Raw genomic sequence first — 26,673 nt, forward strand, 5'->3', positions numbered from 1 at the left:
ATCGGGTGGCTCGGGGCTTCAAGCAGAGCCAGGCCGGCAACTCAGGAAGGCGTCCGGGGGCAGAGCTGCCGCCTGGATGCCCAAGCAGAACAGTCTGGACCTGGAACGCCAGGACCTTGGCAAGACGCTTAACCTCTGCACATCTCCTCTCTCCTAAATTCAAAGCAGCAATGCCTCCATCATGAAGGCTGCTGTTAGAAATGAGAAGAAACGCACAGCGGAGTTAATTAAATCATAAACGCAGCTCAGGGGAATTAGGGCAAGGGTCGGGGAGAGCCCCTTCTTTACCCCACAGTCCTACGCCCCCCACGCTAGGCAGTGGCTGCAGCTCCAAGGAAGGGGGGCTGTCATCTAAGCACAGGGAGAAAAAGACGGACGAACCCACGGACCCGGGGCACTGCAGCCCCAAGTCCTAGGAGATTAACGCGCCCAACAGCCCCTCGGCACAGAGAGCGTGCGCTCCTCAAACGTCGGGGGCTGCAGTCTGGAGATGCAGGGAAAGACCCCAGACCCACACAGTCTGAGCGGGGAGCGAGGTGAGGACACGCCGGGTCAAGCTGACGGAAAGCAAGGTCCAGAAGGAGGCCCACAGGCCAGAGAGAGGACAGGCCTTCCTTCTGGGTGGCTGACGACTGGATGCAGGTTTCACCTCCTGGTTCATAAGAGACACCAGGGTCTTCCTCCGCAGGAAAGGGGAGGAGAGACCTGACTGATACCAACGCGCGTTCCGTGAGCACATGCGGACCGAGTTTCCACAAAACCACCTCAACTGATTCCACCTCCACGGCATTCCAAACAGGCCAGCATGCGCCTCAGGGACCGGGAACAAACAGCCCTGGCAGTGTCTTCTAGAAGGGAGTGCTGGCTAAACACCTGCTTCAGCACAACAGTGTGTGTAGAGGAGAGGACTGCAGCCACCAGGCAACAAGGCCACGCTGTTTCACTCACACACACACACACACACACACACTCATCTTTGCCAAGCTCCCAATTAGGCCTCTTGAGTACGGCTCCCGCAGGCTGCAAATGCAGACGTCACACTGGAGAGCGTCTAATTGCTCCTGGCCCTTCGGCTGATCCCCCCAGTCCTTTACCATCGTAGAGCCCTGACCCCGTTGGAACAGCCTCACAGGCAGACCCGGACGGATCCACAAAGGAGTGGCACGCGCGGGGGCCACACAGACGCAGACGTGGCGACGTGGCGACGGTGCTCGGGGCACCCCCCAGCCAGAGCGAGACGGCGTCTCTGACGGGGCCGCAGAGAGACGGTCAGACATCCTCCTGGCAAACATCATCAAGACTGAAAAACACCCACGGTTGAGCCAGTAACGCCTCCTGCCTCTTCTAAGACTGCATGTCAAGAAAACAACCCAAGATGCAGTCTAGAACATCGAGAAACACTACGCGTGCTGTCGAGGACAGTGAAAAAGTGGGAACCGAGCAAACCTGCATCCAGGGAAAACTGCCCCGATGCGGTGCCAGCTCACAGTGGACAGTGGGCCGGGTGTCTGGGTCCCCTCAAAATGCACATGCTGAAATCCTCACCCCAGGAGGATGCGGTCAGGAGGCAGGGCCTTGAGGAGGTCGAGTGGGCGGACCCTCATGAATGGGACTAGTGTCCTCACACGGGAGACCCCGCAGAGCCCCCTTGCCCCCCTACCCCGAAAGGACGCGGGCTACGGACCAGGCAGAGGCCCCCAGAATGAGACCATGCCACCCCAACCGCAGACGCCCAGCCTGCCAGCCGCCAGAACTCTGAGAGACAAACCCCGCTCCTCTAAGTGCCCAGCCTGTGGTCCATAGTGTACCAGCCAGGGGGATGAAGACAGGCCTCTGCCGTCTCCACAACAGCCGTCCTGAGGGACTTCCTGGGCTTCCTGGTGGCTCAGGTGGTGAAGAACCTGCCTGCAGTGCAGGAGACCAGGGTTCGATCCCTGGGTCAGGAAGATCCCGTGAAGACGGAAATAGACACCCACTCCAGTATCCTTAACCTGGAAAATCCCACGGACAGAGGAGCCTGGTGGGCTGCAATCCACGAGATCGCAAAGAGTCGGACACGACCGAGCGACTGACACTTTCACTTTGCTGAGGTACAGCTCACACACCACGCCGTTCGGCCAGGGAAAGCGGTTTTCAGCACAGGCACTGAGTGTGCAGTCAGTCACTGGAGCCTGATTTCAGGACATGGGGTCCCTCCTAAAAGACACCCCACACCCGCAGGTCAACCCCCACGCACCCCCAGCTCTGTTCCCAAGCCACAGGCAGGGGTCTGTTCTCACCCACCTTCTGTCCCCGCCTACCTGCCGACCCTGGACACTTCCCACGAGTGGATCACACACTATGTGGCCTCACGTTTCCAAGGGCCCTCCGCTTCACAGCGTCTCAGCCCGCCGCTCCCCTTCACTGAGGAGCAATACTCCCCTGCGCGGGCAGACCACCCTTCATTTACAGCTGCACCAGCTGCCGGGCACTCGGGCGGGCTTTGGGCTTTGCGGGCTGCGACGAACAAGGCTCCCGGGAACACTCGCATCAGGCTTCGGCCAGGTCGCACAGTAACGCTAGGCTTACCCCTCTGCTGAAGTGCCCGGCTGTCGGCCAAAGTTGCTGGGCCAGCTGGACAGGCCCCCAGCAACACATGGGGTTTCAGATTCCTCCACATCCGTGCTGACAGTTGCTCCTGTTCCTCTGATTTCCAACATCCTACAGGGTGTGACTTTGCTGGTTTGCATTCCTTAAGGATTAATGATGTCCAGTACCTTGTCATGCTCATTGGCCATTACTTTGCAGAAATGTCTACTCAAATACTTGGCCCCTTTGTTAAAATCAGATTGTCTTACTGATTTAAAACAGTTCTTTGTAATTTTTCCCATTCTGCAAAGGTCTCTTCCTTGAGAGTATCATCTACAGCACCAAATTTTCATTTCCACGTAGTCCAGTTCACCTGTTTTTTTTTGGGCATTTTTGCTCTTGGTGTCACATCTAAGAAGCCATGGCGTAATCCAAGGCCATGAAGACTTACTGCTGGGCTTCATTGTGAGACTTTAATAGTTTCAGCTCCTACAAGGTCCATGACTCATTTTATTTTTATGTATGGTGAGAGGCAGGGATGGAACTTTGCATGTCAATATCTAATTGTTCCGGGCTTCCCTGGTGACTTGTGGTAAAGAACTCACCTGCCAATGCAGGAGACTTGCGTTTGATCCCTGGGTTGGGAAGATCCCCTGGAGGAGGGCATGGCAACCCACCCCTGTGTTCTTGCCTGGAGAATCCCATGGACAGAGGAGCCTGGAGGGCTACACTCTATGGAGTTGCAAAGAGTCAGACACGACTTACCAACTGTACAACAATCTCACTGCCCCAGCACCAAATGTTGAAAAAGACCATTTCTCCACTGAGCTGCCCTGGCATCACTGGCAAAGATCAACTGCCCATAAAAATGAAGGTTTATTTCTAGACTCTCAATTCTGTTCTACTGATGGCCATGTCCATCCACAAGCCAGAATGACACTTTCCTGATTACTGTAGTTTGGCAGTAAATTTTGATATCAGGAAATGTGAATCCTCCAACTTCATTCTGTTTCAAGATTGTTTTGGCTATTCTGGGTCTCTTGAATTTAAATATGAATTTAAAGATAAACTTGTCAATTTCTGCTACAGTTCTAATAGGGAGTACACTGAATCTTTAGATCAGTTTGGGGAGATCTGCCGTCTTAATACCACCAAGTCCTCCAATCCACCACAAGAGAGGTCTCTCCATCTATTTGTTGTTGTTCAGTGGCTAAGTCACATCCCACTCTTTGCGACCCCACGGACTGCAGCACGCCAGGCTTCTCTGTCCTTCTCCATCTCCTGGAGTTTGCTCAAATTCATGTCCATTGAGTCAGAGATGCCATCCAAACATCTCATCCTCTGTCACCCTCTTCTCCTGCCCTCGATCTTTCCAAGTATTAGGGTCTTTTCCAATGAGTAGGCTCTTCGCATCGGTGGCCCAAGTGCTGGAGCTTCAGCGTCAGCATCAGTCCTTCTGATGAATATTCAGGTTTGACTTTAGGATGGACTGGTTTGATCTCCTTGTTCCATTTATGTAAACCTTCTTTAACGTCTTTCCACAGTGTTCTGTAGTTCTTAGAATAAATACTGTACTTTTTTGCTAAATTTATGTCATTTTATTCATTTCGACAGTATCATAAATGGAATTGTTTTCATACTTTCTTTTTTTGATGGTCCATTGCAAGTGTGTAGAGATACAACTGGTGTTTCTGTCTTGATCTTGTATCTGACAACCTTGCTGGGCTTGTTTACTGGCTTTCATAATTTTTTAACGGATTCCTTTGGATTTCCTATATACAGATGATGTCATCTGCAGTGGGAGAGAGTTTCACTTCTTCATTCCCACTCTCAGTGCCTCCGCTTCCTTTTTTTTGCTAACTCTGTCAACCAGGACGGGCTTGAATACCAGTGGAGAACACAGACGTCCGTGTCTTGCTCCTGAGCCTAAGAGGAAAACGCTCGGTCTTCCACGTTAAGCATGAGTAACCGTGGGGTCTTCACGCACTCTTTGTCAGAGAGGTCGCTCCTCTGGCCTCAGTGTTTTGAGTGCTTTTTATCAGGACGGTGTTGGATTACGTCAAATGCTTTTTCTGGATCAACTGAGATGACTGTGTTGCTCTGTCCTTTATTCTGTTAGGACAGAGTGTCACACTGACTGCGTTCCCCACGTTGAACCAGCCTTGAGTCCCGAGATGAACCCCGTCTGTCTGATGCATGACCCCTTTGCATGTCTGCTGCATTCCGTTCCTCAGTGTTTCACTGAGGCTTGTTACATGTGCTCCTTCTTTGTGATCGTTGTCTCGTTCTGGTATCAGGATAATAATGGCCTAGGAGAATGAACTGAAAGGTATTTCCTCTCTCCTCTTTTTGTAACAGTATGTGAAGGAGTGATGCTAATTCTTTGTTAAATATTTGTCAGAATTCACCAATGAAGTCAGCTAATCCAAGGCTCTTCTTTGTGGGGATTTTTTAAATTACTCCTTTAATCTCTTACGTACATTGCTCTTATATTTATACATCCATATAAATATTGATAAATAAATTATAATAAACATTATATTATACTGAGACACAGAAACTTATTTTAAGATATAGCTTTACACAATTATGAGGACTGGCAAGTCTGAAATTTGTAGACCAGGTCAGCAAGCTAGAAACTCGGGCAGGATTCCTATGTTGTAAGGAGAATTTCTTCCTCTTCTTCTTCTTCAGGAAATTTCCATCTTTGCTCTTAAGGCCTTCAATTCATTACATGAGGCCCACCCCCACATTATGCAGGGTAATTTGCTTTATTCAAAGACGACTAATGTATATGTTAACCACGTCAAAATATACCTTCACAGCAGCATCTAGACTGGTGTTTGACCAAATAAGTGGGCACCACAGCCTAGCCAAATTTATACAACATTAACCATCACAGTCAGTTGTGGAAATCCGTGCCTTTCTAGGAGCATCTCCATTTCATCTACATCCTAATTTAATTTAGAGAGTTATTCACAGCATTTCCTTAATGCCATTTATTTTTGAAACCACTCATAACTTTAATGATCTAAGCCTTCTTCCCTTTTTTCCAGGTCAATCTAGCCAAAGGTTGACCAGCATTTTGTTGCCCTCTTTGAAGAACCAGCTTTGGTTTTGTTGAGTTTTCTCTACGGCTTTTCTATTCCCTACTTCATTTATTTCTGTTCTAGCCTTTATTTCCCACCTTCTGTTTGTTTTGCCTTTAATTTGCTCTTCTTCTCCTAGTTTCTGAAATTGAAAACTCAAGTTAATACCTTGAGATGCTCTCTTTAATGTGAATACCTCTTGGAGCAGTGCTTTAGCTGCCTCCCCTAAGTCTCCGTATGCTGTGACTTCTTCTTTGACTCATTGCTTCTTTATAACTGTATTCTAAAATTTTCACATATTTGTCACATTTTCTTCTGTAACTGATATCTAACTTAATGTCTGTATGATCAGAGCACAATTTATATGATTTCTACCCTTTCAAATGCACTGATGCTTGCTTTATGGCCTAGCATATGGTCTACGCTGGAGAGCGCTGTGCGTGCACTTGGGAAGATGGGATCCTGCCACGATGGGGCAGACCTCTCTGAGGGCCAGTGATTTCCAGGTGCTCAGTTTTCTTTCTGCTCCTTTGTTGATCTTCTGTCTGCGTTTCCTTCACATTATTGGAAGGAGTATGTCACTATGTTCTAGAAAGACATTTTTTAAAAAAGCTTAATGACTCTGGGAAATGCTTAGAAATTAAAACAAAAAGCAGTACTAAAATGTGCATGCATAATATAATTGCTGCAATGCAAAAAGTACATTGGCAAAAAGACCAGAAGGAAATTAGTAAAATGTCCCAATGACAGCTTCTGAGACAAGGAGCTATACTGTTAATGAGTTTTCTGATTTTTTAATTTTTAGTGTAAGTCCATTACTTTGATCATCGCCAAGATGTTTTTAAACAGAAAATCTGACTACATACAAGTTATGGGCTATGAAAGCACAGCGCACCTGACTGTCACCTCAGGGGGCTGCAAAACCAGCAGCCCCTCCCTCTGGTTCTGAGCCACTGGCATTTCCAGGGCCCTCTGTTCTCCACTCCCTCACACGGAACAGAACTGCCACAGGAAACGTCCGGAACTCAGATGCTCTCGTTTCTACCTTTAAAATGTTTCTGAGATGAGCTGTGAACTGCAGAAGTGTGTTAGGTGAGGAACACTAAAGGAAGCCAGTGAAAGAGGCATTTAGCAGCAGCCTTGGTTCATATAAGACACGGGAAAACGAGGTGCAAGTAGGAAAGACATAAACGCAAACAGAGAAAGTGTAGACAACTGCTTCTAAGACCGTAATTTATCAATAAGAAACGGCGACAGCTCACCCTCACTGTCACTCAGAGCCGGTTCACACCGACCGTGGACAAGGCGGAAGAAAGATGGCCGCACAGCTGTTCAGCTGGCAGCAGACCCCACCCGCTCAGCGCTCCTCCTCTGTGTCCCAGCCAGGTTTGGGGACTTACTCCTCTTGCTGACCCCACACTAAATCCACTCCCAGTGCGCTCCGGTATCCAGGAAATGCATGCTAAAGCGTCTTCTCTGGGCAAAAGTAACCTGCTCGAAAACAACCTGTACTTTTGAGATGCTCACTTATAAAGAGTAACGCAAAAATAAAGAATCGATGCTTTCAAACTGTGGTGCTGGAGAAGGCTCTTGAGAGTCCCTTGGACGGCAAGGAGATAAGACCAGTCAATCCGAGAGGAAATCAACCCCGAACATTCACTGGAAGGACTGAAAATACTTTGGCCACCTGATGCGAAGAGCCAATTCATTGGAAAAGACCCTGATGCTGGGAAAGACTGAAGGCAGGAGGAGAAGTGGGCAGCAGTGGATGAGACGGTTAGACAAGCATTACTGACTCAAAGGACATGGATCTGAGCAAACTCCAGTGAAGGAGAGGGAAGCCTGGTGTGCTACAGTCCGTGGGGTCACAAAGGGTCAGACGTGACTTACTGACTGAGAAACAACAACAGTAAAAAAGTATCCATAATGTTTGTAAGGAAACACACTGTCATTTCAGCCACTTTCCGTATTAGCTTTCAAGAGTGATTTATTTTACCAGAAAATGCCATATCAAACCGATCAGAGCTTACACATGCTGGTGATGAAAATCAGCTGTGAAACGCTCCTCCTACGTGCCGACCCACTCCCAGGCACCCTGAGGACTTGGTCCACAGCGAGTCCACACGAGCTGGTCAGGGCAGCTTCTAAATTTAAGGAGCACGCAGGACAAAGGCGTGGGGTTGTGGGAATGCTGCTTCGTGTTTTGCTCTGCTGAAACCACTTAGTTCAACTAAAATATACCTCTCTACTTAAATTGTGGGATTCAAGGTGACGGAATAATGGTTCTTAATCTTAAATAGGATTTAACACTGCTAAAATGAATATGACAGCCCCTGTTTGAAAAATACTTAAAAACTGCACCATGCCTAGGGGGAAAAGAACTTAAAAACTCCAACAACACTAGAAGGGTTTCATGAATTATGCTACATTATCTCAGCAGAATATTCTGTGCAGGAGGTAGAAACGATCTTTACCAAGATCTCTTAATAATACAGGAACAAGCTAATGTTACAGGGACAAGCTCATGTTCTAAGGTTAAACGGGAAAAGGCGCGAAACAGAATTTTCTATGTAACATGTTCTGAACTACAGAAATAAAACACACAGCGAAGACTCAGAGGAGCTCCCCGCAGACAGCTGTCCCACCCGGCACTGCCGTGGGCCTGCGCCCCGTCCCCAGGCTGGCCTGGTGGGAGTGCAGAGGCACAGACACCTCCGAGGGGTGTCGGGAAAGCAGCATCTGGCCCCCGCAGAGGACAGAGCGAAACGCGGCTGCGTAAGGCCACAGAGGCCTCCTTCCCCCCAGCCAAACCCAGACTTTGGGACCCCTGGGCTCAGTGGAGCCTGGAGAGGAAAGCACAGGACCCAGCCCTGCTGCCCAGCCCATAGCCCCGAGAAGCGGCCAGCTCCCCTGCACTGAGCCCTCCTCCACTGTCTTCTCCCAGCACGTGACACGTTCCTGGAGCGACAAGCCACTCGGGCTTCCCCCCGCTGGCTTCAGCGGCCTTCTCCAGCCTCTGGATCTGGACCACCCACACACCCACCCCCGCCACCGAGGTCCCCAGAGCTCTCCTGACTCTCGTCCTCAGACACCCCTCGGGGGTGACAGACACCTCCAGGGCCCAACCGTGACCAGGGGCTCCATCCCAAAGTTTAGTTCAGTTCAGTCGCTCAGTCGTGTCCGACTGTTTGCGACCCCATGGACTGCAGCACGCCAGGCCTCCCTGTGCATCACCAACTCCCAGAGTTTACTCAAACTCATGTCCATGGAGTCAGTGATGCCATCCAACCATCTCATTTCTCTGTCGTCCCCTTCTCCTCCAGCCTTCAGTCTCTCCCAGCATCAGGGTCCTTTCTAGTAAGTCAGTTCTTCCCATCAGATGGCCAAAGTACTAAGTTTCAGCTTCAGCATCAGTCCTTCCAATGGATATTCAGGACTGATCTCCTTTAGGACAGAATGGTTGGATCTCCCTGCAGTCCAAAGGACTTTCAAGAGTCTTCAACACCACAGTTCTAAAAGCATCCATTCTTCTGCACTCAGCTTTCTTCACAGCCCAACTCTCACATCCATACATGACTACTGGAAAAACCATAGCTTTGATTGTCTAATCAAATCTTTGCTGGCAAAGTAAGGTCTCTGCTTTTTAACATGCTGTCTAGATTGGTCGTAGCTTTTCTTCCAAGGAGCTGAGGATTTGTTCCACACGTGCTTGCAGAGGCGGGGGCTGGCGCTGCTGCACCTGCGTGTGTCCTTCAACAGCGGGACAGCAGGGTGAGGAGCTGGAAGAGACCTGACTGCCGGCAGCCCCAGGGGGCCTGTGTGTGCGCCTGTGTGTGTGCATATGTGTGTGTGCATATGTGTGTGTGTGCGCGCACGACTGTGTGTGCTCACGGCATGAAGAGTCTCTGAGTTTACCTGAAGGCAACACTTGAACACAAATTGTTCTCTCCAGCTTTCCTCTCTTCTGGACAATTAACATCGCGGTCATGTCCCTTCATCCCGGCCTGCTGATGATTCAGACAAATGCACCAAGGATCGCTTGGGTCTTACAACCTACATTGGTGCTAGACTCGTTAGGACAAACTTATTTACCACATTAATTAAATGGTCTATTTAACATGGAATATCAATTCTCTAATCACATCTCAGTTGAACTTCTTCTTTCAATTAACAGCTCTGAAGTCTACTGACAGAGCTCCTACTGTTCTAGGATCATTAAGAACACTTTCATTATCTGTCAAACGAGGAAGCGAGAAACAGAGAGGCAGGCAGGCTCAGAGCGGCCTCTCCCTGCTGAACAGATGATGGGGGAGCAGCCCGGGATCACTGGTTGCTTAGCAACGGAGAGGCTCCCATGAGACTCCAAGCGATGGGAGAGGGGTGGCCACAAAATGGACCACAAAATGGATGAGAAGCGGGCGCCGTCAGGGGACCACCTGGTCTCAAGTCAACCTCACTCTTCAGATTACAGCAACGCGAGAATCCGAAGTGGACCTAACACTGAGATGGCTAAAACACAACCTAAAAAATAACCACAATGACAAACACCAAGGCAGGAAGGTTCACGTGAAGACAAAGTAACACCAGTTTTAAACAAAACGCTACCGCTCAAGAGTAAACCCGTCCTGTGGTGTTTCATTTCTGTCCACAGATGAATTAAAAAGTAGATCTCACACACATATCATCAGAACGGTTTTTCAACTTGAAACATAAACCAGGCAAAGTTATGCTACAGTTGGCTACCTGCTGCAACATAAACGGAAGAAAGAATACGCAATACTCAGAGACAGTGTAACCCAACCTAAAGCCCATTAAGCCAATTATTTTGCATGTAATTAATATTCCCATAAAATTAAATGCTACTAGTATATCAAAGGCAAACCAGTGATAAACGCTGCAGAAATGCAATTAAAGAGGATTCGGTTTTTAGCTTATAAGCAAAACATCCAACTAATAGCCTATCACCTTAACCGTAGCCATTTAAATCCAAATCATTAAAGCCAGTGCTCTGTGGCCATCAACACAAAACCACGCTCCTCGAATATATTACATTTCTCCTCATTTATTATTTAAAAGAAGATATTAATAATAATAAACACATCTCAATGTCTTCAGTGGTTGAGCATGTGGATTTAAGGACTTTTTCAAAGCGGGCATCAGTGATAAAACTATTGTTCTCCAATATTATTAATGGCCGTCACTAATAACATTAAAATTAACAGCAATTTTCAGCACGGGTGTAATTATGCAGAGCAACATGGTCAGGCCACTGAAGTCCACGTTTAATGTCTGTGAGAAGAAAGCACCATGCATGCTGTGATCTTACCTATGTACTCGCAGATGAAGACTACAAAGAAGGGAGTGACAAGGTCATTTATCCCCTGAACATATCCGCTGGCAGGATGACGTATGGCCCATATGAACAGTATCCTTTCAAAAATCTGAAAGAAAAGTGAACACTGGTGGAGCAGAAAGCAAACACATCAGAAACTTTTTAAGTGTGTGCATCCTTAGGACACACGTTACCGATACTTTTCAGTCTCTAATATAAAATACAACTGTTTTAAATTCCAGTTATCTTGATTTTTTTTAATAGACTCACAAGCAGCATGGAAGAACGTCCTGGAGCCCTGGGCTCAGTCCCACCACACAAGCTGGCTCCTACAAGAGACACTCACTCTCTGGCCTCCCAGCCCCGCGGGTAACCGCTGCGTGTGGCCGCCCTGGACTCGGCCAGCAGGCGCAGCGGCACCTGGCCTGGCAGTTCAGGAAGCGGGGGTGGGGGGGCAGACAGAGGAATGGACGGGTGGGCAGGTGGGCAGGGGGAGGTCAGCAGCTGGCTGCCCACGTGAATGGGCATGAATGGGCAGAGGGACAGGTGGGACGGAGGGGATGGCCGACGCCCTAAGCTTCCCTCACCAGATGCTTTTTCACAACTGACAGGTAACAGCATATTCGCTCCAGCTGTCAGCATAACGACTGAATATCTGTAAATCCTATATTCCGAGGTGACCGGCACAGTAAGTCTGGTTAACACCCACCACCACACACAGCCGTAGGACTTCTTTTCTTGTGACGAGGACTTCCAAGACTGATTTTCTTAACGACGTTCAGAGAGGTGGTAAATGTCGTGCACTGTGGTCGCCGGGCTGCACGCGACAGCCCTGCCGCTTGTCTATTCTATTCTGACGCCCTTCACCCATTTCACGTCCCAGCCTCCTCTGGCAAACACCGATTTATCCTTCGTGTCTCTGAACGTGGTCGATTTTTTAATAGATCTTTTTCAGGTTATTTCCTATTACAGTTTATTACAAAATGCTGCACACAGTCGACTGCTGAACAGTAAATCCTTGTTGCTCACCTATTTGACATGCAGGAGTCTGCACCTCTTAACCGCACACTCCTCACGCATCACTCCCTTAACTCCCCCCTTCGGTCCCCATAGGTCTGTGTCCCACGTCTGATGCTTCTTTTTTATGTATGGATTCATCTGCGTCACTTCTTAGACTCCACACACAATGACGCAACGGACGCCCCCTTAAACCGCAGGACGCTCCCGGCCCTTGGATGCAGGCGTCCCCGTCAGCCTGGCTCCCGCCGCCGTCCGAGGACCCACCACCCTGGCGCCGTCTCAGCTCCTCTCTCCTCGCCACTCACACCCAGTCCATCCTGCCTCCCCTCCTCACGCCCCGCACCATCCTCCACCTGCATTCAGGAGGCGTCTCACCAGGGCCCCACCGCGTCGTCACCCACGCACACGCATGCGCACACGCACGCACACGCGGCTTCACGGCCTCCCCGGCTCCAGGCTCCTGGCTCCAGGCCCCCGCCCCCAACACCGCGCGCTGGCTGCCCTGGCTCTGACCCTCTGCCGCCAGCTCCCAAAGCCCAGCTGCACTGGGCCCACCAGGCTGCCACCTCCTCTGTGCTGGTCCCCGGCCCTGGCGTCCAGCTCAAGCCACACCGCTGGGTGGCTGGGCCGCCATCTGCCCCCTCCCCACCCGCTGGGGAAGGCCGACGGCTTCCTGCTCGTGAGGCCCCGGCCGGCAGTGTCCCTGGGCCTTCCCGTCCCGGGTCCCTCTGGACCGACGACACCTGGAGGCACCTCCTGGTCGCTGGACCACCGTCCGAATCCTGCTTCTCCATCAAGCGGTGACGCTCCAGACCTGCAAGGCCCACTAGCCGGGACCTCAAGGCCCCCCCTCCGAGTCCATGATGGGAGACGGACTGGGAGCGGGGATCGGCTCCAGGGGCATCTGGTGGACAGAGACCAGCGAGGAGGCGACGGGCTGTGATGCTGATGACAAGCCGCTCGGACGGCAGTAGGAGAGAGGAGCCTTCCAAAGCGAACAGAGGCAGACGGAGCCATGCGTGGCTGAGAATCAGGGCCCACAGTCTTGGCAAGACGGCCTAGCACCCCGCACGGGGGACCTTCTGTCTTGCCCTGCACAGGTCTCCCTCCTTCCCAGCCACCGGTCGAGCAGGGGCGTGGAAAGAACCTGCTGAGGAGCCAGGCAAAGCCCGCGGGTCTGCCCCTCAGCACCAGCATGCCTGGTGGAGGGGACGGGTGTGCACGTCCTCCTCGAAGCCGTGACTCCAGGCCCGCCTGCCCCAACTCCACACAGGCCCGACAGCTGCCCGGAGCCCTCACCAGCTTCCACGCCATAAACAACATCCCCAGCGGCTCTGGTGCTCGCGTGCCCTTGACCTGACACCTATCCAGGCAGCACCCCTACCTCCCCAGGTAATCAGAGCCGGGAGGCCGCACCTACAGCCTCTCGTCATCTTGCATGTTATTTCCCTATAACAACAGCTATTAATTTAGAGAATAAGAAAGACTCCCATGATTTACACATCTCAGAGCGGAAGAGGGAGACAGAAAGGAAAGGTGAACCACTTGCTTAAACGTCCTTCAGCCTCTCTCTTGGCAGTAACTGTCCTGTGCGCTGGGGACACCAAGGGTCCACAGCTGGATCCATCCCAACCAAGCCACCCGCGGTCCCAGGCCCCCCACCTGCCCTTGCGGGCGCATGCCCTGGTCCCCGCACTCCCTCCAGCCCCACTGTGGGACCACCCACCGCCCAGAACATGAAGCAGCATCTGGCTGAGGGCGGACAGAAGCCGATGGACAGATCAGCCTCGTCTGGACTCTCAGGGAAGCTGCACTGAGTGTAATGAAGCAGGGAAGGTGTCCACACAGACAGCGTGCCTGGTGACGGCGGGGAGCAAGAATCCGGAAGGAGAGAGGGGAGCCCTGAGTCCTGACCTGCCTGCAGCTGAGGGGGGCTGAGGGAGAGTGCTGGCTGGGGTGGGGCCTGCAGGATCCACAGAGCAGCGAGAGCCCTGCCCCCCACTCCGAGGGGCACCTCACAGTCAGCTTGGCATCCCAGGTCCAGTGGACAGTGGCTCATGGGGGCAGCTCTGGGGCCACAGGGGCCCCAGGGCGAGGGCCAGCCAGCCTGGGGTATGGGGCCGGCTTCCCACGAGGTGCCTAAAGGCCAGAAAGGAGAGGTGTCCCGGGGCGGGAACCAGGTGGCCTCAGCAGCTCAGTGTCCCCTGCACAGTCCAGCGTCCCCACAGACGGCCCTGCCCCTGGCCACCGTCCCTGAGTCCACCTGTGACGGGGACAAAGTCAGCGCCCCACAGGCTGATTCTCCACTGGCATCAGGGCCCCAGGCTCACACACGCACCAACGGAGCCCAGCAAGGTCATCGCGTGCCCAGCAGGCAGCCACGGGCATTTCTGCAGGGGCCACAGTCCCCACGGCTCCGTGTGTCAAAACCCAGGCATTTCACTAAGAGCTGTCACAGGAAGGGTGAGGACGGTGCACTCGACTTGCACGAGGCTGTCAGTAGACGCGGGGCAGCTTAGGAAAGAGCAGACGTGGAAGGGCGGACACGGGACGCGAGTTCGCGCCTAAGCCGGTGTGCTGTGGGTGTGAGCAGCGGTGCTGTCTGCCAGTGAAGGAAGCGTGCCCTCCGTGTGTGCACGTGTTTAATGAGAACACGGAACGATACAAGATGGCCCTAGCGATGAATATTTACTTGGTAATATTTGCTATTAAAGTTCTGTTGACATTCCCTGAGGTCTACCTTCGTTAGAGAGGAGGAATTCATCAAATGCAGTTCAGACTTCAAACTCTTCCCCAAGTACCTTCTCTACAGACCAACTGACCCTCGTCAACAATCATGAAAACACTTGCTACTCTTACCACCAGCACCACTTGCACTGAAAACGTGAGAAGGCACCAGGCATTCCCAGCCTCCGGAACCTGATCACAGGCCAGGTTTTCCCTGAAAGCCCAGCGTTCCTCCACAGAGGGCCCCGGGGAGCAGCTCAAGAGGGCCCCGTGGAGAAGCTCCTTCTGTCCTGACTCTGCAAACATATTACCACCTTCACGCGCCTCCATAGCAGGACCAGGGTGCCGACACGCCATGCACTTGGAGAGCTGAGATGTTCTGCATTCTAAAAAATTTAATATATTGAAACTGAAAACGTTGCTGTGCTCATGATTACTTGGGGGAAAAAAAATCTGATTTCGAAAATGCGAAAGCATCATAATTCAACCATATGCATCGGCAACATGACTTCCCAGTGTATCAAGCGCCGTGGAGATGATTTCTGTGAGAATAACAACAAAATATACGATTGTGTTGAGAAGACCTGTGGGATTTATATCTCCTGAAATCCAGGAGCCATGTGGGCTCAGAAAGCAGAGAAATTTATAACACAGGTGCTCGCACCACGGCTGAGGGGACGCTCCCCCCAAACGAATTACAACATCTGATGAATGAGACAAAAGTAAGAGTCCATAACAAATCTAAAACGTAGATTAATCGGCAGCCATCCATCACATAATATATACACCGAATGCAGGTTTACAATCCAGTTAATAATACCGCGCTCTGAAGCCGCTGCCGCACCACGCTGGGTGGTGAATTACTCCACCCTCACCTCCTTGAGATGTGGGGATTTCCGTCCCACGTTCTGTGCTCAAGTCACTTGACGGGCTGGCAAAGCACACACGTTTCATCAGGCTCAGAACTGAAGTACAGAAAAGAAACAACACCTTCAGACGACACATCACGCTGTCACCGTCGTCAGACCGCACGCTCGGCACGGCAGATGGAGCTGCGTGCCGGAGCGCAGCCGAGGAGTCGGACGCGGTCAGAGCGTCTGTCCCTTTAGAGCGCGGCCAGCCTTTCCCCTCGGGCGGTTCAGCACGTGAGATGCTGACACTCTTAATCCTGTGAGGCAGTGAAACATCCGTCCTGGCCAATTTGGGTTTACCTCAGGAACACACACTCTCCTTCCTACTCGGAAGTCGCCTGACAAAATCCACTGTATCAACAGAATAAAGGAGCAAAGACCTATTCTCACCTCAGACGACAAGTGGGAAAGGAGGCGGTAAAACCTCAGCAGCCACTGAGGACTTTAAAACCCTGAGCAAAGCAAGGCTCCAGCCTTAACACGAGCCATCTACAAAACCGGGAGCAAACACCCCAAGTCAACGGCGCAGGCTTCTTCAAAACTGGAATGACACCAGGGTGTGCCTGCCTTCAACACTAATATTCAATACTGCAGTGGAAATCTTGGCCAGCGGAGGAAAAAAAAAACCAAGCATGGATATATAGAACAGAAAGAAAACATGAAGCTATCATGATTCATAAGCCATATGATTAACTTCTTTAAAAACTCAAATACACCTACACACAGAACATTAGAATTGATAAAAGATTACTGTTTGCCAGATATAAAATTAACTTACAAAGGTCAACTGCATTTCTATATACTGTCATTAACAAATTAGACAATGCTACTAAAATGCAAAAAGATGCCACTTCCTAAAAATATATCTATAAAGAGATTTAGTAAGTCGTGTGACGTATTTGAGAGAGAAAGCACCAGAACGAACACCAGCCAGGTGCTTCTTCACCCTGGGCTGGATCAATAAACCACAGGAGACACAGGCAAGACTACGCAGCAGTGAAGATGAGCCACGCGGTGGGTGCAGGGGCTGGGGCTGAGCACCGGAGCCCTGGAATACAGAGTGCTGACAAGGGGCACGCTGAGCACAACCCCACCAAGAATAAAGAGTGAAAACAGATGAAACACACACAAACCCACGCCACAAACCTAGAGAAGAGCAAGAGAATGATTTACCAAAAATCCAGGAAAGAGCTCCTTGTTGGGGGACACAGACAAGTCTGGGGAGGGACAGAGAAGTGACCTGGACGATGCCAGCCTGGCTGTCTCATCAGCTTCACAGTGGACAGTTCACTTCAGTCCTGTCCGACTCTTGGTGACCCCATGGACCACAGCACGCCAGGCCTCCCTATCCACCAACTCCCGAAGCCTGCTCAAACTCATGTCCATTGCGTCGCTGATGCCATCCAAACATCTCATCCTCTGTCGTCCCCTTTTCCTCCTGCCTTCAATCTTTCCCAGCATCAGGGTCTTTTCAAATGAGTCAGTTCTTCGCATCAGGTGGCCAAAGTATTGGAGTTTCAACTTTAGCATCAGTCCTTCCAATGAACACCCAGGACTGATCTCCTTAAGGATGGACTGGTTGGATCTCCTTGCAGTCCAAGGGACTCTCAAGAGTCTTCTCCAACACCACAGTTCAAAGACATCAATTCTTTATCACTCAGCTTTCATGACAGTGAACATGTGGAAGTAATTTTTAATTTTTTCTTTACATTGGACAGGTATGTTATGGAAACCTTTCTGCTCTGATTTGTTTTACCATAAAGCCAAAAAGGGAAAAAAGGGAAAGATCTATGGATTAGATCCTTGAAATATATGCCAGAAGAGTTTAATGAACTGATTACATAATGAATACATATCTCTCAGGCTCTCACAAAGAGGTTTCTCAGGTGGCTCAGTGGTAAAGAATCCACCTGGCAATGCAGAAGACAATGAGTTCAATTCCTAGATCAGGAAGATCCCCTGGAGAAAGAAATGGCAACCCACTCCAGTATTCTTGCCTGGGAAATCCCATGGATGGAGGAGCCTGGTGGGCTACAGCCTGTGGGGTCACAAAGAGTTGGGGTCACAACTGAGCGACTAAATAACAGGCTCTTACAAATGCAATCCCCCCCCCAACCTCCAAAGGGTAAAACAAAGATGAATTATGAGACGGCATGGAGAGAGCAATAACTACGAAGACGCAGGCTCAGGAGCACTGAACGTCCACAGCTCCCCAGCCTGAGACCTGACCAGCACCGCGTCTCCCACGGAAGGACCCTCCAGAACGCCCACCCCAGGAGGAGCGCGTGTTTAATGCATGCAGCCCACCAGCACCTGTCAGCTGTTTACCACGAGCCAGCCCCACTGGAGGGGCCGGGGGGACACAGGAGAAGAAAGACCCGGGCCCTGGCCGTGACAGCCTGCAGCGTGAGAAGAGACAGCCAGGGCCTCGGCCGTGGCCAGAATCCCAGCAAGATGCTCAGACACGCCGGTCTGAGACCCCAGGGTGCATCAGGCACCAGCAGTACAAAGACAACAGTGGAGGCTGCCCCCCTCGAGAGCTGCGTCCAAGGGGACAGAGACGCGAGCAGACCGTGGGAATCATGTGGGCGCCGTAGGGTCAGCCAGGGCAGGAGGGGGTGCTGGCAAGCTCGAGGAGGTGGGGGAATGGTGAGCAGAGCAGGCCAGGAGGAGACCCCCGGGCACGGAAGTAGCGCCCCTGTGCAAATGCCCCAACCCTCTTCAGTCTAGGCCAGACCCTCGGGACACAGCCAATGCCTGCTCCTCGGGAAGCGGGCTTCTCCCTGGCCGCCTCAGCCCCGGACGCCAGCTGGGCCCATGCCCCTCCACACAGGCACTCCAGTCAGGAAGCCTGTCTGCAGAAAGCTCACAATCAGCGGACGAGTCGAGGATGAACACATCTGTGCTCCACAGATACGTGCCTCCCAGAAAACGACCATGCTTCGGGCCACGGAGAACTCATCACCCCAAGCAGAAGGACCATGCGTGGATAATGGGGTCCTAAAGGCCTGCACAATCTTTGTCCTCTCGTCTGATTAAATGTGACGAGATGTCACTTCTCCGTGGCTAACTGGAAAAAGCATCCTATTTCCCTAATTCGTGAAACTGCTCTAAGAAGCAGAAAGCCAGAGGGCAGATAATATAATAATTACGGAGGAGAAGGGACTCGCAAGTTGATGACCTTATCTCGTGACAAGGCCCAGCTCTGAGATCTGAAGGAAGCTCCTTCCCTGAGCTCCCTGCACCAGCCCACGAGCCAGAGGGCCTCGGGTAAGAGTTCGCATTTTCCAAGTAAGAGGCTGAGGTTACTTCCACAAATAGAAGATAAAAAGAGCAAGGGCCAAAAAGTTATGAACTTTACTTTCAAATAACAACGTTGGATAAAAAGATTACTCAGTTCAGTTCAGTTCAGTCGCTCAGTAGTGTCTGAGTCTTTGCGACCCCATGGACCGCAGCACGCCAGGCCTCCCTGTCCATCACCAACTCCCAGAGTTTACTCAAACTCATGTCCATCAAGTCAGTGATGCCATCCAACCATCTCATCCTCTGTTGTCCCCTCTCCTCCCGCCTTCAATCTTTCCCAGCATCAGGGTCTTTTCAAATGAGTCAGTTCTTTGCATCAGGTGACCAAAGTATTGGAGCTTCAGCTTTAGTGATTAACGACTCACTTCAACAAAATCTCCCAAGTCCCGTGAGGCTCCAGGCACTCGGGCGCCGGCCCTGCTCCCAGGGAGGTGACGTGCAGGCAGAGTGAGACCTCATCCACGAGGAGACAATCAGACAATAAGCACCAAGAGGATCAAAGTGTGAACCAAAGTGGGGCGGGGCGTCTCCGACAAGGCTCCATCTCTGGAAGGCCCAGAGGAAGCAGACTCCTGAGGTCACGGGTGAGGAAGGGAGGACCCCAGACAGCGTCACGTGATGAGTGCTCGTGCCCAGCTGCCCTGCGCCGAGCAGACAGAGGAAACCCACAGACAGAAGGCCTGATCAGACAGGTCAAGGCGGAAGGGCAGGGCACAGGCAGGGAGGCAGCCGAGCCCCGGGTCCCAGGTCCCTGGGGACGTCACCTCAGGAGGTCCTACAGAGACCCTGCCTCCATCCACAGCCTCCGCCTCCGTCTGTGCTTCCTGCCAGCAGGGACTTCCAGGGTCCACCCCAGGAGTCTGACTCGGAAGGCCGAGAGGAGGCCAGGGAACAGGCAGGCTAAAGGTTTCAAAAGCAATTAAACAGTGAGCAAAAAAACGGAACAGACATTTCACCAAAGAAGATCTGAGCGTGACAAATCAGGAGATGAAAAGATGCTCAACGTCCACAGTCAACAGGGAAATGCAAATTGTAACCCCGTAAGACGCCACCACACAGCTGTTTTTTAAAACAGTGAAAATTAAACAGATTGGTGATCCCACGTATGACACGGACCTGGAGGAACTGGGCCTCTCACGTATGGTGAGCCGGCACGGCCACCTGGGGAAAGGGCTTGGCAGCATCTCATAAAGTGTACAAACACACGCTTACCCTGCCGCCCCGCGCCTCACGCCTGGAAGTCTTCCTAGATTTACACATGACGGTTTAGGGCAAATGTATGTCGTAACGGGCCCAGCCAGCACCGGCATGGATCAGCTGCGGTGCGTCCAAGTCTAACCCCTGCAATGCCGCAAACCAGAACCTGACTCTCCCTGCTTCTCCCTGAGACCAGCGCTTCTAGACTTTTCCTAAAGCCCCTTGCTTCCGTCACCTGGTTCCCCCACAGGCAGTTCCCCCCGAGCCGGGCCCTGGGCAGGTGTGCAGCTCCAGGAGGAACCTGTGGGAGCTGAGGGAGGGGCCGAGTGGCCCATTGCCAGGGCCCAGGGGCTTCCACGGGGATCGAGGTCCCAGCTTGTCACACCTGACGCCAGCCGACACCGGCCAGCGGGGACTAGCTCCCGCCTCTGAAACTGGGAGCCCACAAGCTCAGCTCTATGCAGAGTGCCTCAAGTGGCAGGAAAAACATAACGGTGAAGATAAACTAAAGGCCGCATGGCAGACTCCATTTTCCATTTTAAAAAATACCTTAAAACGAGGTTATAATATGTGATCTCTCATTTTCCAGATGCAATAAGCACAGTTATTGAAAAGGACAATCAAAGAGAAGTACCTCAAAATGACTACTTCTGTGGGAAACTAATTTTCTCCTTTTGTGTTTTGTAATCTAAAAACACTTTGGCTTTAATAATCGTGTGTGTTTTTTTTTTAACAAACTTACTGCACAGCAAGAGATATCAAAATTTAGAACTGCATTTACTAGAGCAATCAAGACGAAAAACAAATATTTAAAACAATAAGAAAATTCAGTTTTAAAGAGATGCCATTTATAATAGCAACAAACAATATGACAACGAAGAGTAAATCGAATAAAACATACACGGGACCTTTTACGGAGCAATTTCTAAAGCTTCATTGAAAGGCATTAAAGAATGGTCTAAGAAAATGCGGAATTAGCATGCTCGTGAAGATGAAGACTGAATTTCATAGACACGTCAGTTCTCCCGAATTGATCTGTAGATTCTGTGCAATTCTGATCACAAATCAAACAGACCTTAGGAATAAACAAGAGCGGAATCTAAAAACGCAACACAATAGTGAACGCGACAGAGAGAAGCAGACTCACAGACACAGAGAGCTACCAGGGGCTACCAGTGGGCAGAAAGGGGGCGGGCGGGCTGCACGGGCACAGATCGGAGGTGCACACAAGCCGTCAGGATCTACTGAGCAACACGGGGAACGCCGTCGATGTTCTATGATAACTGTAAGTGGAGTGTGAGCCACTGTACTGCACACCCGCAATACACATACTGTACGTCGACTGTACTTCACTTTGAAAAGAGAAAGACAACCCTGGCCATCTGATTCTGGGACTTCCATGGGCTCCCCACTTACAGGGAGGAGGAAAGCCCTAAGATGACCTGATGGGTTTTGAAAGTGGAGGGGGGCGTCATGTATACTCCCCACCAGACACTGAGCCTTCTGGTGACGCCGAATGAATCAGGCGCGCGTGATCTGCAGGAAAGGTGAGCTGAGCGCTGGGGCAGAACAGAGGCTGCGCGCGTCTGTGCGTGTCACTCGCTTCAGTCGTGACAGACTCTGTGACACTACGGACCCGCCGGGCTCCTCTGTCCCTGGTGGGCAAGCATACTGCAGTGGGCTGCCGTGCCCGCCTCCAGGGGATCTTCCCGACCCAGAGATCGAATCTGCATCTCCAGAGTCTCCTACATTGCAGGCGGGTTCTTTACCACTGAGCCACCAGGGAAGCCAACACAGAGATCAGATCTCCGCAAACGTGAAAAAGACGTGAACAGAAGGGAGCCTGCAAACGTGGGCAGAAAAGCCAGAGCGGTCACCACGGGAGGAAGTGACGGTGGACTCCCGCCTCAGAGCACACACGGCCACTGGACACCGGCGAGCTAAGGCAGGGATGAGCCGTGACACTTCAGAACCTGGAAGGGAGAATGAGGGAGGAAGCACGGCCTCGGGGTGTCTCCTCAGGAAGCTGCCCTCGCTGAAGAGACGGGAGCCATGGCAGCCACCAAGAAGAAAGTGTCAGGTGGGAGGAGGGATCTGCCCCCACCAATGGCAAAGAGGCAGAATCCCCAGTATATAAAGAGCAACAGGCAACAAACAATCAGACCAACCACCCACAAGAAGTCAGGCAAAGACAGAAACAGGCATTCCCCAGAAGGGGACACAGAAGCACACAGATGCAGGAAGACGCGCTCACTCCACGGGTGATCAGACACACGGAAGTGAGCACTGCCACCAGAGAGACAGACCGTGAGAGCCTGGCAGCACCCAGAGCCGGCGGGGCCGTGAGCACCAGACGGCTGCTCCTCTGCCGGAGAGAGCTGAAGCGGGGCAACCCTCAGGAGACCATCCCAACAGCATCCTGAACGTTTAACAGGCTGACACCCAACCTTGCAACACCTTGCTGTTGTTAAGTTGCTAAGTCGTGTCCGACTCTTGTGACCCCATGAACTGCAGCCCGCCAGGCTCCCCTGTCCTTTATCATGCCCCGGAGTTGGTTGAAACTCATGTCTGTTGAGTCATCACCTTCAGATCAGATGAGATCAGATCAGTCGCTCAGTCCTGTCCAACTCTTTGCGACCCCATGAATCGCAGCACGCCAGGCCTCCACAGAGACACACACTTGCTCCTGTTATTAACATCTTGCTTTAGTGTGGTGGATTTGTTATAACTGATAAGCTGTTATTGGTATATTCAATTCAGTTCAGTTCAGTCACTCAGTCGTGTCCGACTCTTTGTGACCCCATGAATTGCAGCATGCCAGGCCTCCCTGTCCATCACCATCTCCCAGAGTTCACTCAGACTCACGTCCATCAGTCGGTGATGCCATCCAGCCATCTCATCCTCTGTCGTCCCCTTCTCCTCTTGCCCCCAATCCTTCCCAGCATCAGAGTCTTTCCAATGAGTCAGCTCTTCGAATGAGGTGGCCAAAGTACTGGAGTTTCAGCTTTAGCATCAGTCCTTCCAAAGAAATCCCAGGGCTGATCTCCTTCAGAATGGACCAGTTGGATCTCCTTGCAGTCCAAGGGACTCTGAAGAGTCTTCTCCAACACCACAGTTCAAAAGCATCAATTCTTCGGCACTCAGCCTTCTTCATAAATGATACTGAGAAATCCTGCCAGTGGGCACCTGTGGAACTGTAGGTGAAGGTCCCAGGCAACACTGTCCAACAGCAAAACCTGAAACCACCCAAATGCCCCCCAACAGGGAAAAGGCAAGAGAAAGTGTGGAATATCTGAGTAGCAACTGGACACACAGATTGGCTAAACCCGAGAAAATAACGTAGGTGAAGAAAGTCAGGCTGCAGAGACCCGACCACTCAGACAGAGGAATGATCCGGCTCCAGACCACAGCTCCCTGGGTGTCACGTGACATGTATAAAAGGCGTGAGGAAAGGGAGGGAGACACAGGTGAGGAGAGCGGGCATCTCCTGGGGAGGGTCGGGAGGCGGCTGAGAGCGGCAGGCAGCCTCCATATGACCGGCCACACTCGGGTGGGGCTCTCAGTCCTACGCTGGGTGGGGGGCCCACGCGTGTAAATCACAGACACACATATGCACTCCACCTGTGCTCCTCTGTACACACCAACGTTTGCACAATGAAAAAGGACAGTGGGCACTTGTGTCGGCAACTCTGCCCCAGGGGCCACCCCGGCCCCCGCCGCGGGTAAAGCCACTGGGACGGCGGGCGTGGGGCTCCCTCCGCAGGACGTCCGGGTCCCGGCTCTTACCTCTGTCACTTTGGGCTGAAGTATCAACGCTTCGGGACTCATCCGAGGGATGTCTATGTGGATCTGGAGACAGAGGAGAAAGACACACAGATGTTAAAAGCTGACAGACGTCGTGGCAGGCATGACGATTGAAACAGAGACACTGAGAAACGGCAGCGAGTGTGCCCGGGGTCTTGCCTGCTCTCTCCGGGCCGGGCATTCTCCTGTGGAGAGGGGGCAGGTTCCATCCGCCCGGCCCCCCGCCCCGTCCCGGCATGACAGCCTTGCTCCACGCTTCCCACCCGGTAACGGCAACTGGCCAGCTAGAAACAGAGCAGGCCCTCAGCTACTTAGTAACAGGATCCATAGCAATTAGTAAGCATTGATTTCCAGCCTCTGACACAGGCAGCAATTTGAGTACATCAATAGCATACAAGTTTTTGGCTGTGACAGCTTCTTCTTGGAACCTGGGACACGTTTTTCTGCACTGTGCACAGTCCTTGGGGGAATCCAGGGCACTGTTCAGAGGCAGCGTTTCAAAAGCCCTGGGAGGAACTGCGAGGAACAGCGGGCCCCACCCGACCACCGGCTCACAGGAGTGTTGTCACAGAGCACACCCACCACGCAGCGGCACCTCCGGCTCCAGGAAGCCTGCTCAGCGCTTGAGCCGGCATCCAGCCAGCCCCCAGCACCCCGTGTGAACACCCCACTGCAGCCAACGCTACCACCATCCCCACTCACCCAGGCACACGGTCGCACGGGCCAAGAGAAGGCGGCACGTGGTGATGCCGTGGGGAGGGGGCTGCAAGCAGGTCCACCCCCATCCTCGCCCCTGACCACGAGGGTCCTGAGACCCACAGGGCCTGGGTCTCCTCACCGCCTCGCCAGCACCGTGGCCGTGGCCACCCCAGCGGGCTCTGCATCCTTGCCCATCAGAGCCCCACCCCACCGCTCAGAGCTGCCGGCGGATGCACGGCCCCGGAGCTGCACGGCTCTGACTCGGGGGAGCTGCTCCCACTCATGGGGCCCGCCCTGAACTCTCCCCTCGGTTGAGAACCCGGGAATGCGCTGCCCATCGGTGGTCCCAAGGGAGGCAGTGAGACTGCCCAGGGAGAGAACTGGGCCAGGGTCAGGGGCCAGCAGACTAGCGAGTTCAGGGAGCGTGGACTACAAGGCAGTGGGAGAGAGAGAGAAGGGAAGTTGGAGAGAAGACAGCATCAGAGGAAGACAAGAAACGACCTGACTCAGACCCGCTGAGCAACGCGGGGAGGGATCTAAACGCCGAGACGCGCAGGCATCCCCCGTTTGGGAAGGAGACCCCGAGGACAAGGACTACAGTCTGCTGGGGCCGGAGCCCTGCAGCTGGCCACGGGCAGCAGACCAGAACCCTCCAGACCTCACCCTGTGACCAGGGTGTCCTCCAGGGCCACCTCAGAGCACTGACTCCACGCCATCAGAGCCACGGGGGCACGCCAGGGGCCAGAGGAGCTGCCTGCCACGTGCTGGCTGGGGGGCAGGGCAGTGCACCCCAGCACCAGCTCGGCACACCTCGCCCCCACACACAGGACTGGGCCGGCTGGGGCAGCCACGACGTCCACAGAACCCGCAGGGCGGGGACGACACGCCGGGTGAGCTGGGACCAGCTCTTTGTGCTTTGGACGTGACAGCTTCACCCACAGAAACCTAGAGAACAGAGGGCAAGAGGGGCGGGAAGCAGACGGGGTCCTGGCCACCCGGGGCTGTGTGGGGGCCAGGCCACACCCTCAGGCAGACGGGCGGCCGAGGTCAGTTCATGGGTCAATCCCCGAGAGTGGGCAGCAGGGAGAGGAGACCAGGGTGCCCAAGCCCCAGCCCCGGGCTGGCTCCATCATGACCCAACAGAGCGCCTGAAACAGCCCTGCAGGACAGCCCAGGGTCCACCTCCAAGAGGCAGGAGCACTCGGCCCAGGGCAGGCAGGCCCAGCGGCTAAGCCTGTGCTCGGTCATACTGACACGAATGCAGAAACATTCGGGGGCTCACAGTAACAGGAGAGCTTTTTATTACTATCACAGTGACTACTGAGTAAAGACGCATGCGACCCGTCTGTAATTAACTTTCCCGTGAGAAACTCATAACAGAACGCAGCCCGGTAGATCCCGCAGATGGATGCCAGTGTCGTCCTGCGGACAAAAAACACAGGCAGAACAGTAAAGAATGTGCCCACTCACGCAACCCGCAAAGGGGAAAACAGGCAGGTGAGCCGGCACTGCCCTGACCCGACCCACACGCCCGCTGCCTCAGAACTCGGTTTCCCGGAGCGACAGGTGGCACGCCTGGGGCCTGGGAGCCGCCGGAGTTGTAGCCAGAGGACGAGTCCCAGTGGGGGCGGCAGGGGCCAGAGGCCGAGAACAGCCCACCGCGGAGGGTGAGAAGGGGTCCCTGCCCCCTCCCTACCCCCAGCACGAGTCACTCTTCCTCCAGGGCTGCCAGGCTCCCCTGTGGGGAAGGTGCTGTCCAGGAACCCAACTTAAAGGACCGTGGTGATCCAGCAGGGGAAGGCCCGTCCCCGGACTTCTTGGCGGTACTGCGCCACCCTGACAAGCAGACCTGAGTGTCCGCATCTGGGCGGAAAATTCAGCGACGCTCCTGCACCCAGAGGCCGGGTGTGTCAGGGATAACACTCCCGCTGACACACCTCGGGAGAGTCAGACGCTCAGCTCAGCACGCAGGGCAGGGCTGCCAAGTCCTAACCACCTTCCTGTTTAACGGCGCACAGCCCGT

At 52.8% G+C, this 26,673-nt stretch overlaps 1 protein-coding gene across 1 annotated transcript in view; it reads right to left on the reverse strand.

The window, feature by feature from the left end:
* TBC1D22A (TBC1 domain family member 22A) overlaps nucleotides 1-26,673 on the reverse strand; it is a 259,689-nt gene that overhangs the window by 132,233 nt on the left and 100,783 nt on the right. The window contains exons 7-8 of the mRNA XM_070371426.1: nucleotides 23,934-23,996; nucleotides 10,984-11,098 (exon numbers count right to left, since the gene is read on the reverse strand). Of these exons, the coding sequence (XP_070227527.1) occupies nucleotides 10,984-11,098; nucleotides 23,934-23,996 (178 nt within the window). The remainder of the gene's footprint in view (nucleotides 1-10,983; nucleotides 11,099-23,933; nucleotides 23,997-26,673) is intronic.

This window comes from Bos mutus, chromosome 5 (genome assembly GCF_027580195.1).
Source record: "Bos mutus isolate GX-2022 chromosome 5, NWIPB_WYAK_1.1, whole genome shotgun sequence".
Classification (NCBI taxonomy): Eukaryota; Metazoa; Chordata; class Mammalia; order Artiodactyla; family Bovidae; genus Bos; species Bos mutus.